We start from the raw sequence: 21,149 nt of genomic DNA, 5'->3' as shown, positions 1-21,149 counted from the left end.
CCCTTTCTGTAATGTATCGTTATGATAAACAGAACTTTAACTAAATATTAAAAAACAAAGACATTAAAGCTTCAAAAATGCAGATTTACCTACATGTAGTTGGTAGATTAACTGATTGCATGAGGTATGCATCACTAAGGGTCATAGTAGGTTGGCTGTTACAAGTCAAGGGAATGGGCTCATATTATACCAGTCTATCTTGGGTAAATTCAGATCCCCAGTTACCTAAACTTTGCCAGAAATTGTGCACTGCACAGGGGGTTTGTAGTATGGACCTATTTCCATATAATGGGTTATTTTTACTGCTGTAAAAGTTTACGGATTTGGGGTAAAAACACACGATTTTATTATATAAGATTTTAAAATTTATGAAATCACAAGGTATGTATACCGGTTCGCTGCTTGGCGAATTTATTCGAGGCCAATATTTACGAATCTGATTCGGTCGTAAAAAATAGTAAAAAATTAGCAGCAAGTAAAAAATACCCATTATACGTTATTAAGGATTTGCAAGTTCTACCTGGTCTTCACTCAGATTGAAGTTTGGGCATTTCTTGGACAATAATGCAATCCCTGTGATGAAAACTACATCCCCTTTAAGGTTTTATTTTGTGACGCATTTTCAGTTTTGGAGACAATTAGTGCGGGATCAATGGTTGACATATTTTAATCAGTCAACAGACACACGTTCAATTTCACCTGCCATTAAGACAGTGGGTGGAGAATGGTAAGCATCATAGGGATTCGGGTTTGTGTGGTCTATGGGGCTTTTCATGAAGCGACATGAAGTACTAGGCCATTAATCATTAGACTGAATCCTTTTCTTGTCTGCTGCTCTGCAGATACAGGAATGTAGCTTAAAATTGTTCATTGCTGATCAAAATGATGTTTTTAGAGGGAATATTAACTCTTCTATTTGGATACAGTAGAGAAAAATGAACGATCGGTACTCAGTTCCGGTCGTCCCATTGGCACATTCGTCCCCAAAATTATCGTAACATGACAACTGAGGCTTCTAGACCAATTTTAGTGCGATATTCATAATTTTTATCTACATCTACATCTTTCACCCAACCGTCGATTTCTGACTATCACTGGGCGGCGCTGTCAGAGAAACAGTTGTTAAAGAAATGATATGTTACAATGTTAAAATAATAAAAGCTAAAAAAGACAGTATGCTACAGTTAAAATGGGGCAGAGGCAATAGAATTACATACTGACCACCGCCAGCCTCTCTCTAAAGATACCGAGACTGGGGCTAGATTTAACATAAGTTGGTAGGGAGTTCCAGAGACGGATGGTCCTTGGGAAGTAGGAGTTAGAAAAGTACTGAGTGTGAGACATGGGGATTAAGTAATTTAGGTTTCTAGTTGGAATAAGATGAGATTGGTCGACTGCAACTGTCTGGGTCCTTATTTTATAAAACATTAATAATGAGTTGTGTAACCTTCTATATTGGAGTGTATTCCATTCTAAAGTTTTCAGCATTTGTGTAACACTACTGGTGTAACTGTAGTCGTACATGACGTACCCAGCAGCTGACCTTTGGACATTTTCGACTTTGCTAGTGAGGGTTTTTTGCCAAGGATGCCAGACGCTTGAACAGTACTCAAGTTGAGGGCGGACATAGGTGTTATAGGCAGCAATTTTGACCTTTCTATTGTCAGTTTTCACATTCCGTTGTATGAAGCGAAGAGTGGAAGTTGCTTTGGAAGTGATATTGTCAATGTGTTTGGACCAGTTTTGATCTTTGGAAATGGTTATGCCTAGGTATTTAGCTGCCTCACAAGTTTTTAACTCTATGTTGTGAAGTTTGTAGGGGTAGACCACGGGATTTTTCTTTCTAAAGATTCTAAGGACTTCACACTTGTCCGGGTTAAACTCCATGGACCATGTCTTCTCCCAGGTTTCTAAGTTAATGAGGTCTTGTTGCAGAGATACACTATCTGAAATGGAGTTGATGGTAAGGTATATTATGGTGTCATCTGCAAACATTCTTGCATTGCATTTGACCGAGTCTAGTAAGTCACTGATATATACCAGGAAGAGACATGGCCCAAGAACAGACCCCTGGGGAACTCCAGACAGTACTGAAGTTCACTGGAAAAATGACCATCAACAGCGACTTTCTGGGATCGGTTGGACAGGAAAGATTTGACCCAATTGGTAATTTGTGGGTTGACACCAAGGCTTTGTAGATTATAAATTAGTCTTATGTGATCGACCTTGTCAAATGCCTTGGAGAAGTCCATGACAATAACATCTGTTTGTTGACCCTGTTCAGTGTTATTGTAAAGTTCCTGAGTGAAATTAATGAGCTGAGTCTCACAACTGTGACCTGATCTAAAGCCGTGCTGGAACTGGCTAAGTAGCTTATGCTTGTCAAAAAATAGGTCATAAGATTGGAAACAACAATGTGTTCAAGGAGTTTAGAAGCAATGCAAGTTAGGGAAATTGGGCGATAGTTACTAGGTTTAGACTTGAGACCTTTTTTAAATACGGGGGCTACAGTGGCTTTTTTCCAATCACTGGGTACTAGGCCAGATTCGAGAGATAACCTGTATATATGGGCAAGTACAGGAGCAATTTCATGGTGGAGTTCTTTTAGGATGCTTGGGGATAGTTCATCAGGTCCTGAGGCTTTATGTGGGGATAGGCCATGGAGCAGCTTTTCCACACCTTCAGTGGTGACCTGGATCTTATTCATCTTGGAGACTGGGGATGAGAGAACGTTGGAACATATATGCTTCAGACTAAGGGGCTGGGGAGGGGAAAAGACAGATTCAAACTGTTTGTTTAAGATAGCAGCCTTTTGGATGGGGTCCGTGTAGGTAAGACCATCTGACTTGAGGGGGGCGATGCCGACATTTTCTTTTTTGTTGTGCTTGATGAAACTGTAGAACTTTTTGTTTTTACAAGGTTGTGAGTCATGGTCAAATATGATACTTTCCATATATGACCAGTATTGGGCTCTTATCTGCTTCTGGATAGAAGACTTAAGGGATCTGAATCTTTGTTGGCGGGCTGGGGAGGGAGATTTGTGTAGTTTCTGGTAAAATTTATCACGCTTGTGTATAAGCCTGATAATTCTTGGGGTTAACCATGGCAAGTCGGCACGGGGTTTAGACATTTTAGATGGAATGTGTTTTGACTGTAATTCATTAAGGCAGTCCTTGAATGAAGTCCACGCTACTTCAGGGTCTGAATGGTTTTCGGTGAGAAAGCTAGCACCAAAAACCTTCATGTCAGATTTTAGCCCTTCCCAATTAGCCTTCGTATAGAGTTTTATAGGGCATCTAGGTTGGGTTGGACGGCCCCTATTAAGATTCAATTCATGAAAAATTATATCATGATCCAAGGTTGCTAGACTCGGTAGGGATTTGACCAAGTGGACATGGGATGGATGGTTTGTAAAGAAGAGATCATGGGTGTTGGATAACCTAGTTGGGATCTTAACTATTTGTTCAAGATTATAATGGGAATATCTTTCAATAAATTTTTCATAAAAGGATCTGTTTTTACAAGTTTGTTTAGGGGACTCTTTTGACCAGTCAATGTCAGGGAGGTTGAAGTCTCCAAGTAGCCATACTATGCTGCCCTTGGGTATTTTACTAAGGGATAACCAAAGTTGGGACAGGGAGTCGGCGTCTAATTCTTGGGGTTTGTAGTAGGCTCCAACAAAGATATCTTTAAGGCCAGTGATGGTAATTTTGGCCCAGGTTATATTGCATGAAGTCTTGACGTCTGGTTGTTCTTGGCTGATCAGTGAGTTAGATATAGCTATCATCACTCCTCCGCCTTGACCTTCACTCCTGTCATCCCTATATACCTTATAATTAAGATTATCAGGAAATATTTCGGAGGAACTGATGTCTGGCTTAAGCCATGTTTCAGTAAGGCATATAACATCTGGTTTAGTTTGGTCAATGACTTGGTGTAATTCAGGGATTTTGTTTTTGACAGAGCAACAATTAATGTTAAGGACTGCGAGACGTTCTGATGTTTTTAGTTTATGTTTTGGGAGTAACCTTTTTCTTTTTAGGGATTGGGGTAGATGAGGCCTTTGGGGTTTCTTGGGGCTCATGGAGAAAAGAAAAGCTATTTAAGCTGAAACTTGCTTTACTGTGGTCGTTACTTAAAGGGGAATAATAAGAAGTGTCACTGAGAGTATGTAGGGATTCAGTCAGTGAACTTGAGTGGTTAAGAGAGCCGCACTGTTGACAGTACCAGCTGAACTTTGAGTCTGAGAGTTTATCATAAGTATGACTGCCGATGCCTTCGCAGTCTGTGTGAAACCAAGTTTCGCAGTAGTCACACAGGATACCTTTTTGTGACCAGGACACATTTTGGGAACATTTCCCGCACGGGTACTGGGTAGGACAGGAAGCGCCTGGCGGGCCTGGGTTTGGTTCAATGTCTGGGGTCTGACATGCCAGAAGACAAAAAAGAAATAATAAGGAGGTCTTACTAGCATTGGGTTTCTCTTTGTGCTTTCTAGATGGAATTACTGTTTTGAGGACGTTGGCAACTGAGATACCAACAATACTGGATTTTGGAGGGAAATGGTCGCACAGTAAATTACTCTGATTTGCTGAGCAGGGAAAAATATAATGTGCAACTATAAAGATGACAAGGCATAACAATGTCAGCCTTAGTTCCATCCTTGCTGGATTAGTATGATTCTATACCAACCAGCAACTCTTTGTCCGAATTGTGTAATTATCTGAAAATTGTATAGTTGCAGTAGGAGTCAAAAACATCCAATAAGCTGGGAAGATAATAGGAATAATCTACACAGCTGGTTAACTGAGTATCTTACCACCACCAGTTATACAAATTAAGGATATTGTTGGAAAGTTTTAAGTAAATTATTATTTTGTGTATAGTTTACGAAAAAGATGTGAACTGTTCTCGCATGCGACACGAGATTCCCACAATATCGCAGCCTCGGCAGAACCCTGGATTGGGAAATATCATCTTGTTAAAAATCTCACTCTCTGTTCATACAATATTTCTTTCATTACTTGGAACATTGTTCTAAAAGTCAAAGGAACATAGCCTATGAGTCATAGTCACAGTACATAGTGGGTGGGGAATGAAAAATCATCAATATTTTCCATCATCATCTTCGATTAAAATACATGGTCATATCCTGATACTAATTACTTTAACGGAAAAACGTTTATGAATGCATAATCACCTAGATCTTCGAGAAACACGAAGGTATCCGCCTCTATGCCTAGAAAATATATTTGCTGGCATTGATTTTGCAACTTTCTTCCGCCATCGACACTGTCGCTTAACGCGCTAACAAAATGAAGTCATTTTCGCGTACCATTATGCAGTTTTAAGCATATTTTATAAATAATTTAAAAAACAATAAATATATATGGTTTCAATAATGATTTATTATCATCGTTTTTGCAAATCATTATCTTCAGCATTGTTTAAAATTTTCTTTGATGTCAGCAAACGGAAGTAAACAGGTACTCTGCCTGACAACGGGGACGCTCTATCCAATTTCATCGAATTTTTTCTAAATTTATCTCTTTAAAAAACTGCTGAATAGTAAGACAATGTCGTAGTCATGAGGAGTCAGGACAATGAGGTGAGTAGATTTGCTTTCATTGCATCAGTTTCCATTTTTGACTGCGAAAATTCTTAAAATTTGCCAATTAACTATCAATTAAAAATCAATAAACATTCAGTTGTTTATCCAGTTCAATGATGTTTTGTAAAATAGCAGAACAATGAAGTCACTGAAGTGATTAAATTGATTGTGATCTAACTGATTATGTTTCAGATTATGCTGAATTTATCTTTTCATATCTGATCATGTTTACTCCAGTGTCGGTATCATGTGAATATTTTCCTAAAAAAGCTGACGACTCCGTGTTTATAGTACGAAAAATGAAGGTACAGATGTATCAGTATCAAGCATGGTATAGAGTAGAAATAACCTTAGGAGTAAACAGGTGTATTTTCCTAATAACAAAACATTTTTGTACCTGATAAACATGTTGAAGGCTGTTAAATTCAAGCATGGAGTTAATTCTAGTTTAACAGATTCAATATTTGCAAATTTTTAGCTTGATAAGAAATTTGTTAATCTGATAATTTTAATCATCATGGCATTTGAAACTAAGAGGAAAAGGCTTAGGAAGGTAAGAGAAAGAATGCCAGTAACAGTTTCTTGCATGCTTACGTACAGTCATGATCAAAAATGCCTTTTTTGCATGAAGTGTGAAGAATGGTATATTAACATAGTGTTATTTAATTTAAATTATAGTTGCCAATGCATCCCTTTTTGGGTGAAAAATGTTATTATTTAAGTTAGAAGATAGTGCAAGATACAGGAGATCGATGATCTGATAATTGGAAGCTTACTTGGTCCTCTAGCATGCTGGATGCAACTAAAGCACCTAAGCATGCAACAGTTGTCAAAAAAATGTCAGTGCTTTTAATCAGAAGAGAGTGGGACCTCATGCATGCCCCAGGTTTAATTACTTTTAGAGCATCACAATGTTATGAATTACTCCTAATTATGTTTATTTCAGTGAAAAAAGTGATATAGATAGTACGAAGGATTTTGGGAGTCGAGATCTTAAGTCAATATACAGTGTATGTACATAAATGTGACCAGGATATAAGTTCAGTTTTTTGGCTTAAGTGGATATTCATATGTGTACTCTTTGTTTTGGAAGGATTTTCTTCTTGTCTCAGTGTCATGTAAAAACATTCTGTTTGTAGCTCATCATGTTTTATTGTAAATTGTATACTTATAACCATGCAGTTTGTGTGAGTTAAATTTTTGTTGAATCTGACAAATTACACACAATGATTGTAATTTTGATTGTAGTATACAGCAAAGTTATGTTTGATAAATATTAAGCCTCACAGTGAGTGTGCTGTTTCATTAATTGTTGCGCTGTGATATTTGTTGATTGCATTAAACCCTAAGCTAGCATCTAACCAGATTTCTTTAAGGACAAGAAATAGGCTTATCAGTTTTACTAGTTATATCGCATTTTCCTTGAATTTGACTAACTCATTCAGATTAAGTGAACAATACTTAACTGCTTTAATTGTTTTATTGGTTGAATATAATTAAGAAAATTGTAACACTAACATTAATCTTTTTGAGAAAATTCATTTAAAGTTTACTTATATTTTTACGTTCATGATTTACTAGATTTCTATTTATAAAATATCTTTGATACTGTCACTAAGTTTTAATACTACAGAGTTTCTTAATTTTAAATACCGGTTAGATAGATTTTTTGTTTGATAACTGGATGATTTTGTATATTAATCTGTCATGATTTTCTCCAGCAAAACTGCACAGCAGATTATGATGCAGGGAGTTCCTGTTATAAAGCAAAGCCTTTTTTTTAACTCAGAAACAGATTTTCGCTGTAAAAGAGGAACATATTTACATTCAAAGGTGGATTTTAAATTGAAGTAAATAAATATCTTTTTATCACAAAATTTATTGTACCACTTTCACATTTACAGCCTGAGAGGGACCCATTCTTATGTACCTGTGGTCCATGTAAGAAGTTCTGGCGAGACACTTTCAGTGAAAGTGGGGATTTATTAAGAGAGCCCCCAACATGTCGGCATCAGCATACTGCAATACTGTCTGCAGAGAGCAAGGTAGTCAAAGTTGGAGACAGAGTTATTGTCCAAAACAAATTTCCAGGTATGTTGTTCCAATGAACATTTTAAAAATTTGTGTAAATTTTGTTAAGTAATGAAACATAATTTTTTGATAATTTCACAATCATTGTTTATAACATACGTGTATTTTCATCTTTATCTCATTCCTCTGTCCATTTAAGAGCAAGTATTTTCATTTATCGGAAGTAGTGACTGTCATTGGTCAATGGTCAGTATCATTTTCATGAGGTATCAAAATAGTTCCATGTCAAAGTGCAGCATACCATGGTAGAATGAGTCTTGTTGAAAAGAGGAGTTTATTTCACATCAGTACTGTAAATAAATATTATATATATTATTACATGACTCTTAAAACCACACATAATTAACTGGAGTTCATCACCAAATTTGGCTGAAAACTTAAAGAAAAAAGTATGAAAATTTATTTCTAAGGTCATGTAATAAAGCACTTATTGTCAGTAGTCAAAGCTATTGGCCCTTAATCCTTCAGACTTCTGGCAACAGTTCAGCAAGCCATTCAGTAAGTGTATATATATTGTATGCTACACAGCATTCATATGTCAATTGTAATTTTCAGACGTTTCAATTCATTATATCATGCTTTCCATTTTCTCATTTCATCAATAGAAATCATTAATGGAAAATCAGGTATTTTTCTACAATTTGCAGATTTCTTGCTTTACATGTTTTTCTGGTTAATAAGGTTTATCACGTTTTGTTTCTGCAGTATACATGACAGTATGTTCCTAAATTTTCTTACTTCATAATTTCTTAGCTTCATGTATTAAACCAAAGTTTTAAGTCTCAATCTTACAATTCAATGTGCTGAATTTTCATTTTGCTCTAGGAGTGTTAAAGGCACTGACCTCCAGATTGTGCGACAAAAAAGATATTTTTTTCTAGATATCAGAAAATTATTGCTATATTTCTTAAGATATGGCTTTGAAACTAAATTGTTTACTGACAGATTATATGTAATGGAAACACATGAGAATTACCGTAGTTGTTTTTACAAAATTTTCCATTCAAAATTGAAAAGCGTTTGTAACCGGGTACCAGAGGTAAACTGCCTTAATTTATAAAGCTTTAAATTTACTGCCCGTTAAATACTAATTCCTCCATGGTGTATTGGTCTAGGATGCAGGAAAGTGTTTATTGTCAAGGAGGCCGCCGGTTCGATTGCTGACTTATAAATGGTCATGTGTTTTTTCTCAATTTTGCAATTTTTAAGATAGTTAAGAAACAAAAAATATGTTCTAATGTTTGTAATACCGGTATGATCAAACTTTGGTTTTAAAAAAAATATCATTTTTAGCAGAAATCTGGAGTCCAGTCCCTTTAAATAGGAATAGACTGTAATGAAACTTTACATGAATGTGCATTTAAATGCAATTACAAAAAGTTAAGCCGTATTTCTTAGTGTAAATTTGTTAAAAGATATGGCAAATTGAATATTTGCCACTTTTATGTCAAGGTTTCAGACTTTAAATGTTGATAACTAAGAATCAAGCAGTCAAGCAGTTTTTATAATATAAAGAATAAGCAGTGTTTGTTGTGATACTAGACTTGAATTTTGAAATACCAAAAATTTTATTGGCTATAATTTGTAGTTCTTTAATGAAACATTATCTTAATGTACAATGTAGCTCTTAAAACCTCAGAAAGCACTGCAAAATTTCAGCAATATAGGCATATTCTGAAAATAGATACAATTTGAAATAAATACTTGTTGGGTTTAAGTCATTTTAGGCTCTAGAATGTTCATTAATATGGGAAATCTAAAACTAATGAATCTTAAACCTTTTTTAAATTTAGTATAGCAGCTTGACATTATTAAAATTTTCTGTGATTTCTTTTTCACATGCATCTCTTTCATCAAAGGATCAGATGGTATGTGGATCTAGCTGATCTATGGATTTTATATTTCAGTTCTTCCGACAATAACTTTTGTTCTTTCTGTTTGATTCACCTTATCCAATATTTAACACAGTTTTTCCATGATTTCTCTTTAACCTTTACTCTGCTAAATTTTTAAAATGGACTGATCCAGCATTCAGTTTGGGCAGAACCACTTATTATTCATTAAGTAATGTTCATTGAAAATTTACTGACTGAATAGCGAACAGTGCAGACCATGATCAGACTGCACGGATGTGCAGGCTGATCTTGGTCTGCACTGGTCGCAAAGGCAAAATCACTTGCCGCCAGCAGGCTACAGGTTAAGTATAAGACACAACCATTGAGATGTTACACAATTTTCTAGAACTCAATGTGAGGTAATAGGATCTTCTTAAATTTTCAAAGTGTTAAAATAATTTTGATGGGGTATTTTCCATAGTAAATTTTTACTATTTTGAACACTACTAGTAAAAAGTTTAAAAATTCAATTTTGAGTTTATTTTGTAATTAATTGTTACCAGGATATCATTATAAGTTAGTATGAAAGCCACATTTCCATGTAAAATGTTTGTAAAATTTGGAAAGAAAAAAAAATTCAAAATTGTTCATAGGCCAGAATTTTACACAACAGGGAAAACTAATTAATTATTGTTTGTCATAAAATTGACATAATTAACCCTTATCATGCTGGACACGATTGATTCTGCCTTTGCGACCAGTGTAGATCATGACCAGCCTGCACATCTGTGCAGTCTGATCAAAATCTGCACTGTTTGCCATTCAGTCAATATCTTTTTGGTAAGCACCCCTTTTAACAGTTAATGGTTACTGTCCAATTTGAATTAAAAGGTACATGTATTGCTTAAAGATATCTTGAAATACAAAAATGACTAGAGATTTAGAATCAAATACAATGTATGTCTGGATATTGCAAAATAAAGCTAAAATTCACATAAAACCCTGTTATGGATTTGGTGGATCAAAGAGTAAGTCTTTATTTGAACTGAGGTATATTACAGTTCTTCTGTATAAAGTGTGACATACAAAAGCAAGTATAGTTCTACAGCACTGTGTATGATGATGCGATGATACATGTTTATCTTTTGCAACTTTTTGTCTTTGAAAGTGTAGAGAATTATTATAATTTATAATTTTGGGTAATTCAAGGTATGAACATTAATAAATTAACTACGTTATAGCCCTTACTGCGGAACATTTTGTTATACATAGTATTTCTAAATATATAAATCATTGGGAAGAAAACATTCAATCTTTTTTTTTATTTGTGTAAGATGAAACATGCACCAGTCCTTGTGAAAACTTTTCTTTGCCGTGCTATTTGGTTACTTGTTCTTGTTGTAAATGTTTATTGACTCTAGATTTTTAGTCATATTGATTTCTTGTACAGTAGATTTTATAATGAACAGTTAATTGTCCATTTTGAAAGTAAGAATTTTATGGTTAGCAGGATGATCATGTTTGTTTTCATATCCAAGTGTCAGTTTACCATGCAGTTTTGAAGCTGTCATTTTAGCTTTCAGTTTCGATAAAATGTTTTAATTTACCTTTGTAAATAGGGTTTGACCATTTGATTTTTTTTACTGGTTAAGATATTTTTATATAGAAAATCATATACATGGCATTTATGGACTTTATAAAAAAAGAAGTAAATTCTGATATAGAATTCAGATAAAATCTGCTAATGTAATGTCACTTTGCAAAAAGACACATTTTTCCAAAAAAGGTCCATATACAGTTTTTTGAATTAGAACCAACTTGTCTGTTCCTAGTTTGCTATAGTTTTTACATAGAAATGAGGTTTAATTTAAAATACACTTTGTTTATTTACAGGTACTGTTAAATGGGTTGGAGTTTTAGATGAAGATTCCATAGCGCCAGAGTTGTATGTTGGTGTAAGACTTGATGATAACAGTAAGTGGGGGAGAATTATGAGGTCTCAGAGTCTTCATTTAACAGAATTAATATATATTGCAAAAAGTATATTAATTTCTGATTAAATAAGTTTTGTAGAGAAGATTAATTTCTCTGATTTAGGCTAAAAAAACCCACAACAAATTGAATTCATTTCTAGATCAGATATTTTGCAAATATTTTTTTGCTTATCTCTGATGTCCTATATTGTGACCTATGATTTCTTACACATAACAACATTATAAATAAAATGGATACATTTTGCATAAAAATAAATAGTTACAACCATAATACTGCATTTTCTTTACTTTCCAGTTTCTTGTAAAGAGCATCTCTGTTTTTATTGCATTTGCCTTTAAATAGAAACAAACCTTTTTGATTTTTGCCAACTAAAAACATTTTCACATTTTTACACTTAGTTTTTTTAAATTTATTCAAAGTGTCCCATACCGTCTGCAACTTTTAGCTTTATATTTAACCAAAAACGAGAATGACAGTAAGTAAACAGACCAGAAACTGTGCTAAAGTTTGCGCAGTAACAACACGCAGAAATGCCCTTAATTGTTTTATTAAAAAGTTTAGGTGTTCAAAACACAGATTTATGACCCTCACAAAAAGTCATACCAGTAGATTTTCAGTTACCTAAATATTTTAATTCATATTTAACTTTTAAAACAATAATTATAGGACTCTTTTATTAAGTTCAGGAAAGTGTATTATGTTTACACACAAGTACACTACATGCATTCTTTTTCTAAATCAGTCTATGTTAGCTCAAAAAAATGAAAGAAAATTTTAATTGCTAAAATAAAATTTAAACTTGATATTGTGTTATTTGAAATGTCAGGAATTTAAATAATCTTGTTATATTTTACAGTAAATTCTACTCACAATGGGATATACAATGGAAAGAGGTACTTCCATGTTCCCCGGGGTCATGGTGCTATGGTTAAATACACAGAGGTCATGCCACTTAAACAGCCTGATAGACGTCCACCTATATCGGGAAATTCCATGTTCCCTAGCTGGCACGAAGTACAGCGAAGACGGAAAGAAAGAAATCAAAAGTATGTTCATGTTGCTACTTTAAAATATACCTCCCCCCCCCCATTTTAAGCTCTGTAAATGACAACTTGTCCACATGAATTTAAGGTAGAGAACATATGAGATGAGATATATTTATCAATTTTCTAGCATCTGATTTGTTGTTTCTCAGCATAGCCAAATATTATTATTAGCAAGGCTGCATTCTGGTCTTTAAACCCAGTTTTTGTAACCTTTGGTCGTGGGGTAAAACTCATGACCTCTAGATTGGAGGCCCTCTGCTAGTCCTACTTAAGGTAGTTCTGCATGTTTGATAAACCGGAAGTGATGGCGTAACGTCATTTATCGGGAAAACGTAGAATAAAGCTTGGATTCGGGGTACGGAAATGAAAATAATTTTATGATTTAATGGAAACCTGTGAGAAAATTTATTACAATGGCACTGTTGCTATATTTCTAAAGTCAAAATATGATATTAAAACATATGACACGTTAAAAATTTCAAAAAATGTCTTAAAATTAGCGTGAAATGTCCGGTTTACTTTAATCTTGGTCAAATATCTCAAAAATAAGCACACGGACCTATAAATTTTATTTCTACAAATTACAGGTCATGTGTTTATTTACAACTGTGAGAAGTTTCATCAAAATCTACATTGTAGAAAAATTTTTGTTCGAGAAAATGTTATGAAAGTTATGATTTTCCCATAGACTCCCATTATGAAATATTGAGTGAGGTCCAAATTTTTCAAATCAGTCTAGCAAAAAATCAAGCACACGACCCTATCCTTTTTATTTGCTGAATTTTCTAGGTGTATTCTGAAGTTTTGAAAAATCAGAGTTTAATCAAATTCTACATTGTAGAAAAAATTTCGATCCAAACATGCAGAACTTAATACCTACCGTAACCAGGGAGCTGAGATAAAATAAAAAAAGTGAAGACAATACACAAAGTTCATTATAGAAATTTCTTGGAGATGTTGCATTAATTGTCTAATTTTCTCACTTTTTTCACGACATTATGGTTTGATATATTGCCAATAAAGATTCATGTAAAGTAATTGTAATAAATTTTGTAAAGGTTACAGACTATTTATCAAAGTGCTGGAATGATGGGGCCCCAGTTTGTTGAGCCATATATGTCTCCACCCAAGACGGCGGCAGCAGGATCTCGAGGAGTTTCACCTGTAAAAGCATACAGGGAACCAACAATACACATCAGTGATCCAAATGATATAGCATTGAGAGTAAGTGTTGAAACTCTTGCAGTTTTCCTTTTATTTTACATTCTGAAATGATGCTTTATTTTCACATCACATTATGAAATTATGCATATACATTTTAGTATTTACTAGTATATGAGCACACTTAATAATGAACATGTTTTTGTTAATATCTGATTCTTTATTTTTGAAACTTAACTTTGTCGAAGAAGACGTTTATTAGAGCAGATGTTTTACAATCAGCTGTCAAATGTTTAAATGTCAAATATTTATATTTTGAGCTGAATATCCGAGTTACACAATAAGGTCGCTGACTGAATCACTGGAATCACAGATGTTGGTTCAAGCCTCACCCGGGGCAATGAATCGTCCTCATATGAGGAAGCCATCTAGCTGGCTTATGGGAGGTTGGTGGTTCTACCAGATGCCCGCCTGTGATGAAATAATGCACAAAGTGGAACCTGGGGTCTTCATCCACCATCAAAGCTGGAAAGTTGCCATATGACATATAATTGTGTTGGTGCGACGTTAAACCCAACAACTAAAAATAAAAAGATAAAAATAAATTTTACACTGATGAAATTACTCAGGTTCTGAATTTTATGAATAATTCCCAGTCCCTTGCCCCTTACTACTTTTTTAAAAATAAAACTCCTGAAAATCACAATGTCCACCATACAAAATATTTAACTTTACTTTAATACTTGCAACTTATATGAAATACTTCTTTTGCAGGATGTGCATAAAAAATCGCAAATAGATACAAAACGTAAAGTGTTAAAGGAGGACAGGGATCAGAAGGAGATGGAAAGGTTCAGACAACATTTTGGTGGTGGCCCCGAGGCAGATAGACTCGCAATGACTTTGAGAAAATTAAAAATAGCGTACCAAGAAGGAAAAGAACTTGTACGGCGAAGGTCTACAAAGGATCATGACATTACCTCAGAGTCTGGGCTTAGCGATTATTGAATTCTGATTGAAAGACAAAACATTTCTCAATGTGATCGAGCATTAAAGTTGTAAGGGATTTATTATAGAAACTTACCTTGTTTTGACATGAAGCGAACTGTTTTGACATAAACTTTTTTGACATAAACTTTTTTGATATAAAGTTAGCAATTTACGTAAAATGCAGACTTTTTTGATATAAATTAAGTTAGCAATTTACATAAAATGCAAACTTATAATTTTGATATAAAGTTAGCAATTTACATAAAATGCAAACTATTTTGATATAAAATATATAAGACACAAGACAGAACTTGTATGTTATACCCTATAATTGTGACAGGTAGACTTATAGTGATTCTTTGACAGGCTTTCCGGAAGTGGTATCAGTCCACAAAATGTACATGAAATATATTCAATTTTGTTCAAATCTGCTTTTCTTTAGTGTTGTACAGATTTACCTTATTGTGCATACATTATTTGGCTATGCAATTTTAATACTGTGATGATATGCAGCTGTGCCGTAAAATATTATTTCTGCAAGAACTACATATTGATTTTTTTGTCCATCATTCTATGCCCATTGTAGGTATAAGGAACTCTTAAAACTAAGTATCGTTTTACGCATAAGAGGAGTGTTACTTAAAAATAGAACACTCAAATCAAAATGTGTTGGTTTTGTACAGGTGTGTGAGTTGATACCAAGATGTATTTTTGAAAAACTTAATTCTTTTAGTGGTTTCAAACCCAAATGTGTCAGTGTTGTGTAAATCAAAAAGATTGATGGCATTTATGTGAAATGAGATATGACGGAACTATTTTGTTTTAAATGTTGTATATATAGCATTGTATCAAGTCTTCCATAAGCGACTTGTACCAGTAACCCATAAAAAAAATAGCTAAGAAAAAATAACTGTACGCATACAGAAAATGTTTTGAAATGTTTCGAAATTTTGTTGATGGAAGAAAACAACTAATTTACTCTTTGTCTGTTTTTTTTTGAAAACTGACTGTATTTTTTTCCAAAGAAGAAATGGAAAAAAATCTTAATAGACAGTAATGCACAACAGATATCAATTTAATCAAAATCAATTATGTTTTGTTTTCAACTTAAAGGTTTATATATTCATGTCATATAAACAGCTGTAGAGCCAAAAGTGTGTTTATATATACATGTACATTTAAAAATTAGTGATATTTACATTTTAGTAGAAGTTTGTCACTATTTTTATATTTTGATGTCACTTTTCAGCCACAATTATTTACATTTGTTTTAGCTCGGTTTGTGCTCATTAGGTCCATTGTAGTGTTTGGAGTACCTGTTTTTTTTGTCTGTGATATATTTTGCGTCTATGTTTACATTTTATATTAGTGGGTATTTTCGTTAAATACAGTCAAGCCTGTGATTGTGACCACCTGTGTACAGAGACCACACAGCTCTTACGATCACTGCATGATTTCTTCTTAGATTTAAATATTGGTCACAGGGTGATGATCAAAGTACTCGAGTTATCTGGGGTTTTGAGTGATCTCACAGAAATTGCTGAATGTCATTACCTTTAACCTCTGAATAAAATCCACCTTAACATAAAGACCATTTGTTGGCTTTCCTACAGGACTGATGGTCTGTATAAACAGGTTTGACTGACTACTATAACACTTGTACAATTTGACAAAAGCTTGCTGTATAGTAAGCTTTGCTACAGATTTGTAGTATTACAATTTTTTTTTAAATTGAGATCATTTTTGTTATTACCAGGGTAGATATTTTCCTGTAATAGTTTGAACTGTTACACAATAATTACCATTATGTTACAGATGTTCCATAGTTTATGCTGTTGACTGGTCTGTAGCTCAACTCTAACTTGTTTGAGCTAAAGTAAAATCTTGAAGCATTAAAATTTATTTCTGATGTTATGTAGTAAAATACTAATTGAATGGCTTGCTGGACAATAGTAAAAACTACTTGCACTTGGTTTTTGGACATCAGGCAACTATTGACTATAGATCAGCAAGCCATTCAATAAGTGTGTACCAGAATACTAGTACTCAAATGTGTGTATTAATAAAATATGCATTATATCTATTTTGTGGAAGTTGCAAAATTGCTAAAACATGATTAGGAAAACAGTGCCTTAAAAACCACAGAACCCAACCTGAATTTGCTGTAACTGATTTTTCATTCATTATTGTGAAATGATTTTATTTCTTGGCATTAAATTTCGTGGTTCCGACCGAAACAGCTATTTTAAGATGACAGGAAATTATAGATTTTCATATCTTAATGATGAAATATACAGAGATTTTATACATACAGTATGATGATTTACTAAACCCCCCCACACCCACACCGAAAAAAAAATCACAATAAAGAATCAGTCATAAGTAATTAATGAATTCTTGATATGTCAGAATTCTTGTTGCACACCCTTGTCCATTTTGCAAAACTTTTTGAAAATATACCTACTTTTTAATTACCCTTATGGGATAAGTGGTAGGTTTGATACAGAAAGAACAAAAAGACATACAAGTGTATCTAAGTAACCCTAGTGTAATACACTTTGATTTTGATAGGATTTCACAGAGAATTGGCAGTTTCAAGAACTATTATACTTCCCTGTTATGCTAGTTGTAGTATGATGTCTTGTCTATAATTATCAAAGGGGTATGTATTATGAGGATTTACTTAAGAAAATGGCCTACAGTTTTCAGAAATTTCAGAAGTTACTGAAAATATATATATAAAATAACTTGCTTTTATTGCATTGATATCTATTCTGACAAAGGTTTCATGTAAAACATTAAAATTTAGTTACAGTTACATAAATAATTTCTGAATTACCCCCAAGTACAGACATTTTTGCCATTTTGTGTACAAAAACTGCAAAATATGGACTTCAGCTGAAGGAGCTGTAAGCCACAAAATTTGCTGTTCAAGAGTTTTAAGTTTGCACTGTAAAACATGTAAAATAACTTGCTTTTATTGCATTGATAACTATTCTGACAAAGGTTTTGTGTAAAACATTAAAATTTAGCTGCAGTTACATAAATAATTTCTGAATTTCTGAATTACCCCCAAGTATAAACATTTATGCCATTCTGTGTGCAAAAACCACAAAATATGGACTTTCAACTGAAGGAGCTATAAGCCATAAAATTTGCTGTTCAAGAGTTGTAAGTTTGCACTCTTTCACTGACAGTAAATTATTTTGTGATGGATGGCTCTTTTAAAAATGAAATTTGAATATGCATATCTGATTTATGGGCGTTTTTTTTTTTTTTTTTACAGAAAATGGGGGAAATGTTAATATCTGTGGTAAATCAGAATAACAGCAACTAAGACTTCAATGCTTATATAACAATTTTTATAAGAGTAGACATTAATGTAATAAAAGTGAGATATTTTACATGCTGTTAGAAATTATTGGAATTTCTGAAAAAAAGGGGTCTTTTTTGTTATCTAAATTGTATTGTACACCCTTTTGTATTTCTGTTGTTGATTGTTAGGTCTGTATATATAACATCATCAGTATATAAACTTACCATTTGAAATTAGGAAGGGAAATCTGGTAGTTTGTTACGTTGTTGCGTTAAATGCTATTTTTATTGATTTTCATTTGAAAATAAAGAAAAGCTCATATTTTTTATAAACCTTGTTTGTTATTATACACAAAAGTAGAACTGGTAAATCAATGGATTGAGCCATATATGCTTGACTGTGTTTCTCGTATCATATAATAAAATTTAGCTTGGTTTGGTGGAATATTACGCAATCTGTTGATTATCCATGTTATATACAGGGACAAAAAACCTGGAAACTTGATATCTTTGACTTATGCTTAGGTACATAAATCTGAGATTAAAGGAACCAGAAATTTTCAAATTAATATAACTCCACTGGGGTCTCATTTTATTGTGATAATGGTCATACCTAAATGCACTTGTCAGATTGTGTTATTTTAATGGATAACAAACTATTATACTATCAGGTATAGTGAAAACTCCATTATTTGATTTTGTTGACAATCAATATCCAATCGAATCGTAGTATGCTATTGATTGTCAATGAAATCTATTAATCAAGTTCCCACTGTATTTAGAGTTCTTTACAATAATATCTAGTAGTATTGATTATACCCTGTTAATCTTTTAGGAAAACGTGGCAGTTTAGCAGATAAACATAAACATGTTTATCATTTATAACTGATACGGATTAAACACATCGGTCTTTCCTACATGATCTGTCATTACATCGAAAGGTTATATTGTCTTGGTAAATAATTGGTTCTTTCATATTGAATAATGAACATATATTTTCTGTTCAATGGCCATGTTTTCCTAAATGATTAGTACAAATGTCAATAAAAAAATATGTGCTGTCCTGTTTTAATGACATTTACTTAGTCAAAAATGTCTCCAAGGTCATACCAGTTTACTTCATCTGTTGTAACTTTTTTACCACCATTGGTTTTGTTATCTGACCAAAACTTCTTTTCTTATCATTTATCTGAAATTTTACTAAGAATAGTGCTGTTCTTTGACCCTTGACATATTGGTGAATATGTAACAAGACAATAGAATGTCTCGCTAGAGAAATTTTAGTACCAAGTTATATGAATTCATTCTTCTATGATTTGACCAAAGGACCTACTTTTGACTCCAGATAACTCAATTTTGAAACTGACAAAGATTTCATAAAGGCAAACATTTTGATTTCATTTGGATCATTGTAAATGTGGCCTCTGGAATGTTAATAAAGTTTTTTTTTCAGACCTTATTTTTGGCCCAAGATGAATCTTTTTCAAGTTTGGCCTTGATGTTATAGATATCATTCTGACAATAGTAAAATCAGATGAAAAAAAGTGGCGTCTGGAGTGACCATTAAAAATTAAAATACACTACTTATTGAGCAGACTTAGCTGTCAAAATTCTTAATTTTGACTTATTCAAGGGCCATAACTCTGAAGATACTTATCCAAATTGGCTGGTAATCAAACTGGACAGTTACATATTTCATAGATTAAAGAAAAACAATACACTAGCAATTGAGTGGACATGGTCATTTTTCATAATTTTGATGAATTCAAAGGAAAATACTCTTAGCAGTTGAGCAGCCACAGCCAGTTTTCATAACTTTGATCGACTCGAGGATTACAACTCTTATGATACTAATCTGACTTGCCTTGTTAATGAACTTCTGACCTGCCTTGTTAATGAACTTCTGACCTGCCTTGTTAATGAACTTCTGACCTGCCTTGTTAACGAACTTCTGACCTGCCTTGTTAACGAACTTCTGACCTGCCTTGTTAATGAACTTCTGACCTGCCTTGTTAATGAACTTCTGACCTGCCTTGTTAATGAACTTCTGACCTGCCTTGTTAATGAACTTCTGACCTGCCTTGTTAATGAACTTCTGACCTGCCTTGTTAATGAACTTCTGACCTGCCTTGTTAATGAACTTGGCCTAGATTTTATATAGAGATACAAATTTTCTATAGATCCGGTTTAATGTAAAAAAAAATACCCTAGTAATTCTGTACGACATCCATTTTTCACCATTTCCAGAAATTCAGGGGCCAGAACTCCACAGCCACTAATACAACCTGGCTGGTTACCGTAGATACCCATGTATAATGCACACCAATATATAATACGCAACCCCGATATTAGCCCAAAGTCCTGATAAAAACATTTTTGGTCAGTTTTGAGGAAGACTGAAAACAATTATGCACAGTTTACATCGACACTGGTGTTAAATTTTGGGATCCGGACATTTCCTCCCCCACCTCCCATAATGAAAAAGAGGTATAAAGCTGCCTATTTTGGCTAAGTTTGTTGAGCATTAAATAAGAACTGCTTAAATTATGCGGACACCATCAATATTTGCAATTTTAAGTTAACAGAGATCTAACTCAAGAGTAACCAGGACTATCCAGCTTTGGCCCAGATTGGCAAACATTTGATAAGATCTACCTAAGTTAGACACAAATGGGTATGAACAGCTCAAATAAGGGATCGGGGCAGGGTAAGGGAATGTAAAATTTTGTGACTCTAAGTAATTCAAGCGCTGTAACTCAACAGCAACAAGGGACTATCCAGATGGTTATTTATCTAGTCTGAGACATTTTGCCCATTGACATTCTGACCATGTTTGGTGAACATTGGATTAGAACTACTCAAGTTTGAGAGTGGACACTGTCATGTTTGGCAATTTTGAGAAATTCAAAAACAACACCAGTGTAAATAGAATGATCTGAATTGTTAATGAACTTGGCTGAGATCAGCCCATGAACATTGTAACAAAGTTTGGGGAGGGAGTTGAGACACAGAAAGGTCATATATCACCGAGACGTGAACTTTGGATAAGAACTGCTAAAGTGAGAGTGGACAACTTTTGTGGATGCAGCATGCTGCTCTCTGCCA

At 33.7% G+C, this 21,149-nt stretch overlaps 2 protein-coding genes across 7 annotated transcripts in view; one reads left to right on the top strand and one right to left on the bottom strand.

The window, feature by feature from the left end:
• Positions 1 to 5,348, bottom strand: part of LOC123549201 (probable phospholipid-transporting ATPase IIB) — a 34,296-nt gene extending 28,948 nt beyond the window's left edge. The window contains exon 1 of the mRNA XM_053546754.1: positions 5,201 to 5,348. Within this exon, the coding sequence (XP_053402729.1) occupies positions 5,201 to 5,262 (62 nt within the window). The 5' untranslated portion in view covers positions 5,263 to 5,348. The remainder of the gene's footprint in view (positions 1 to 5,200) is intronic.
• A 101-nt stretch (positions 5,349 to 5,449) lies between these two features.
• Positions 5,450 to 18,377, top strand: LOC123549203 (dynactin subunit 1-like). Of its 6 annotated transcripts, none has more exons than XM_045337106.2 (8): positions 5,469 to 5,608; positions 5,849 to 5,916; positions 7,516 to 7,702; positions 8,308 to 8,328; positions 11,431 to 11,511; positions 12,389 to 12,578; positions 13,637 to 13,802; positions 14,514 to 18,377. In XM_045337106.2, exons 2-8 carry the CDS (start codon positions 5,911 to 5,913, stop codon positions 14,745 to 14,747), a joined length of 885 nt encoding a protein of 294 aa, XP_045193041.2. In that variant the 5' UTR covers positions 5,469 to 5,608; positions 5,849 to 5,910; the 3' UTR covers positions 14,748 to 18,377. The 6 variants fall into 6 exon arrangements, with proteins under 6 accessions (XP_045193040.2, XP_045193041.2, XP_045193037.2 ...); XM_045337102.2 differs by lacking the exon at positions 5,849 to 5,916 and adding an exon at positions 6,147 to 6,164 and having other exon boundaries at positions 5,472 to 5,608; XM_045337100.2 differs by lacking the exon at positions 5,849 to 5,916 and adding an exon at positions 6,558 to 6,621 and having other exon boundaries at positions 5,478 to 5,608.
• Positions 18,378 to 21,149: the final 2,772 nt, after the last annotated feature.

This window comes from Mercenaria mercenaria, chromosome 6 (genome assembly GCF_021730395.1).
Source record: "Mercenaria mercenaria strain notata chromosome 6, MADL_Memer_1, whole genome shotgun sequence".
NCBI lineage: Eukaryota > Metazoa > Mollusca > Bivalvia > Venerida > Veneridae > Mercenaria > Mercenaria mercenaria.
Note: the sequence above shows the minus strand (reverse complement) of the source record. Positions and strands in the feature narration are given on the sequence as shown.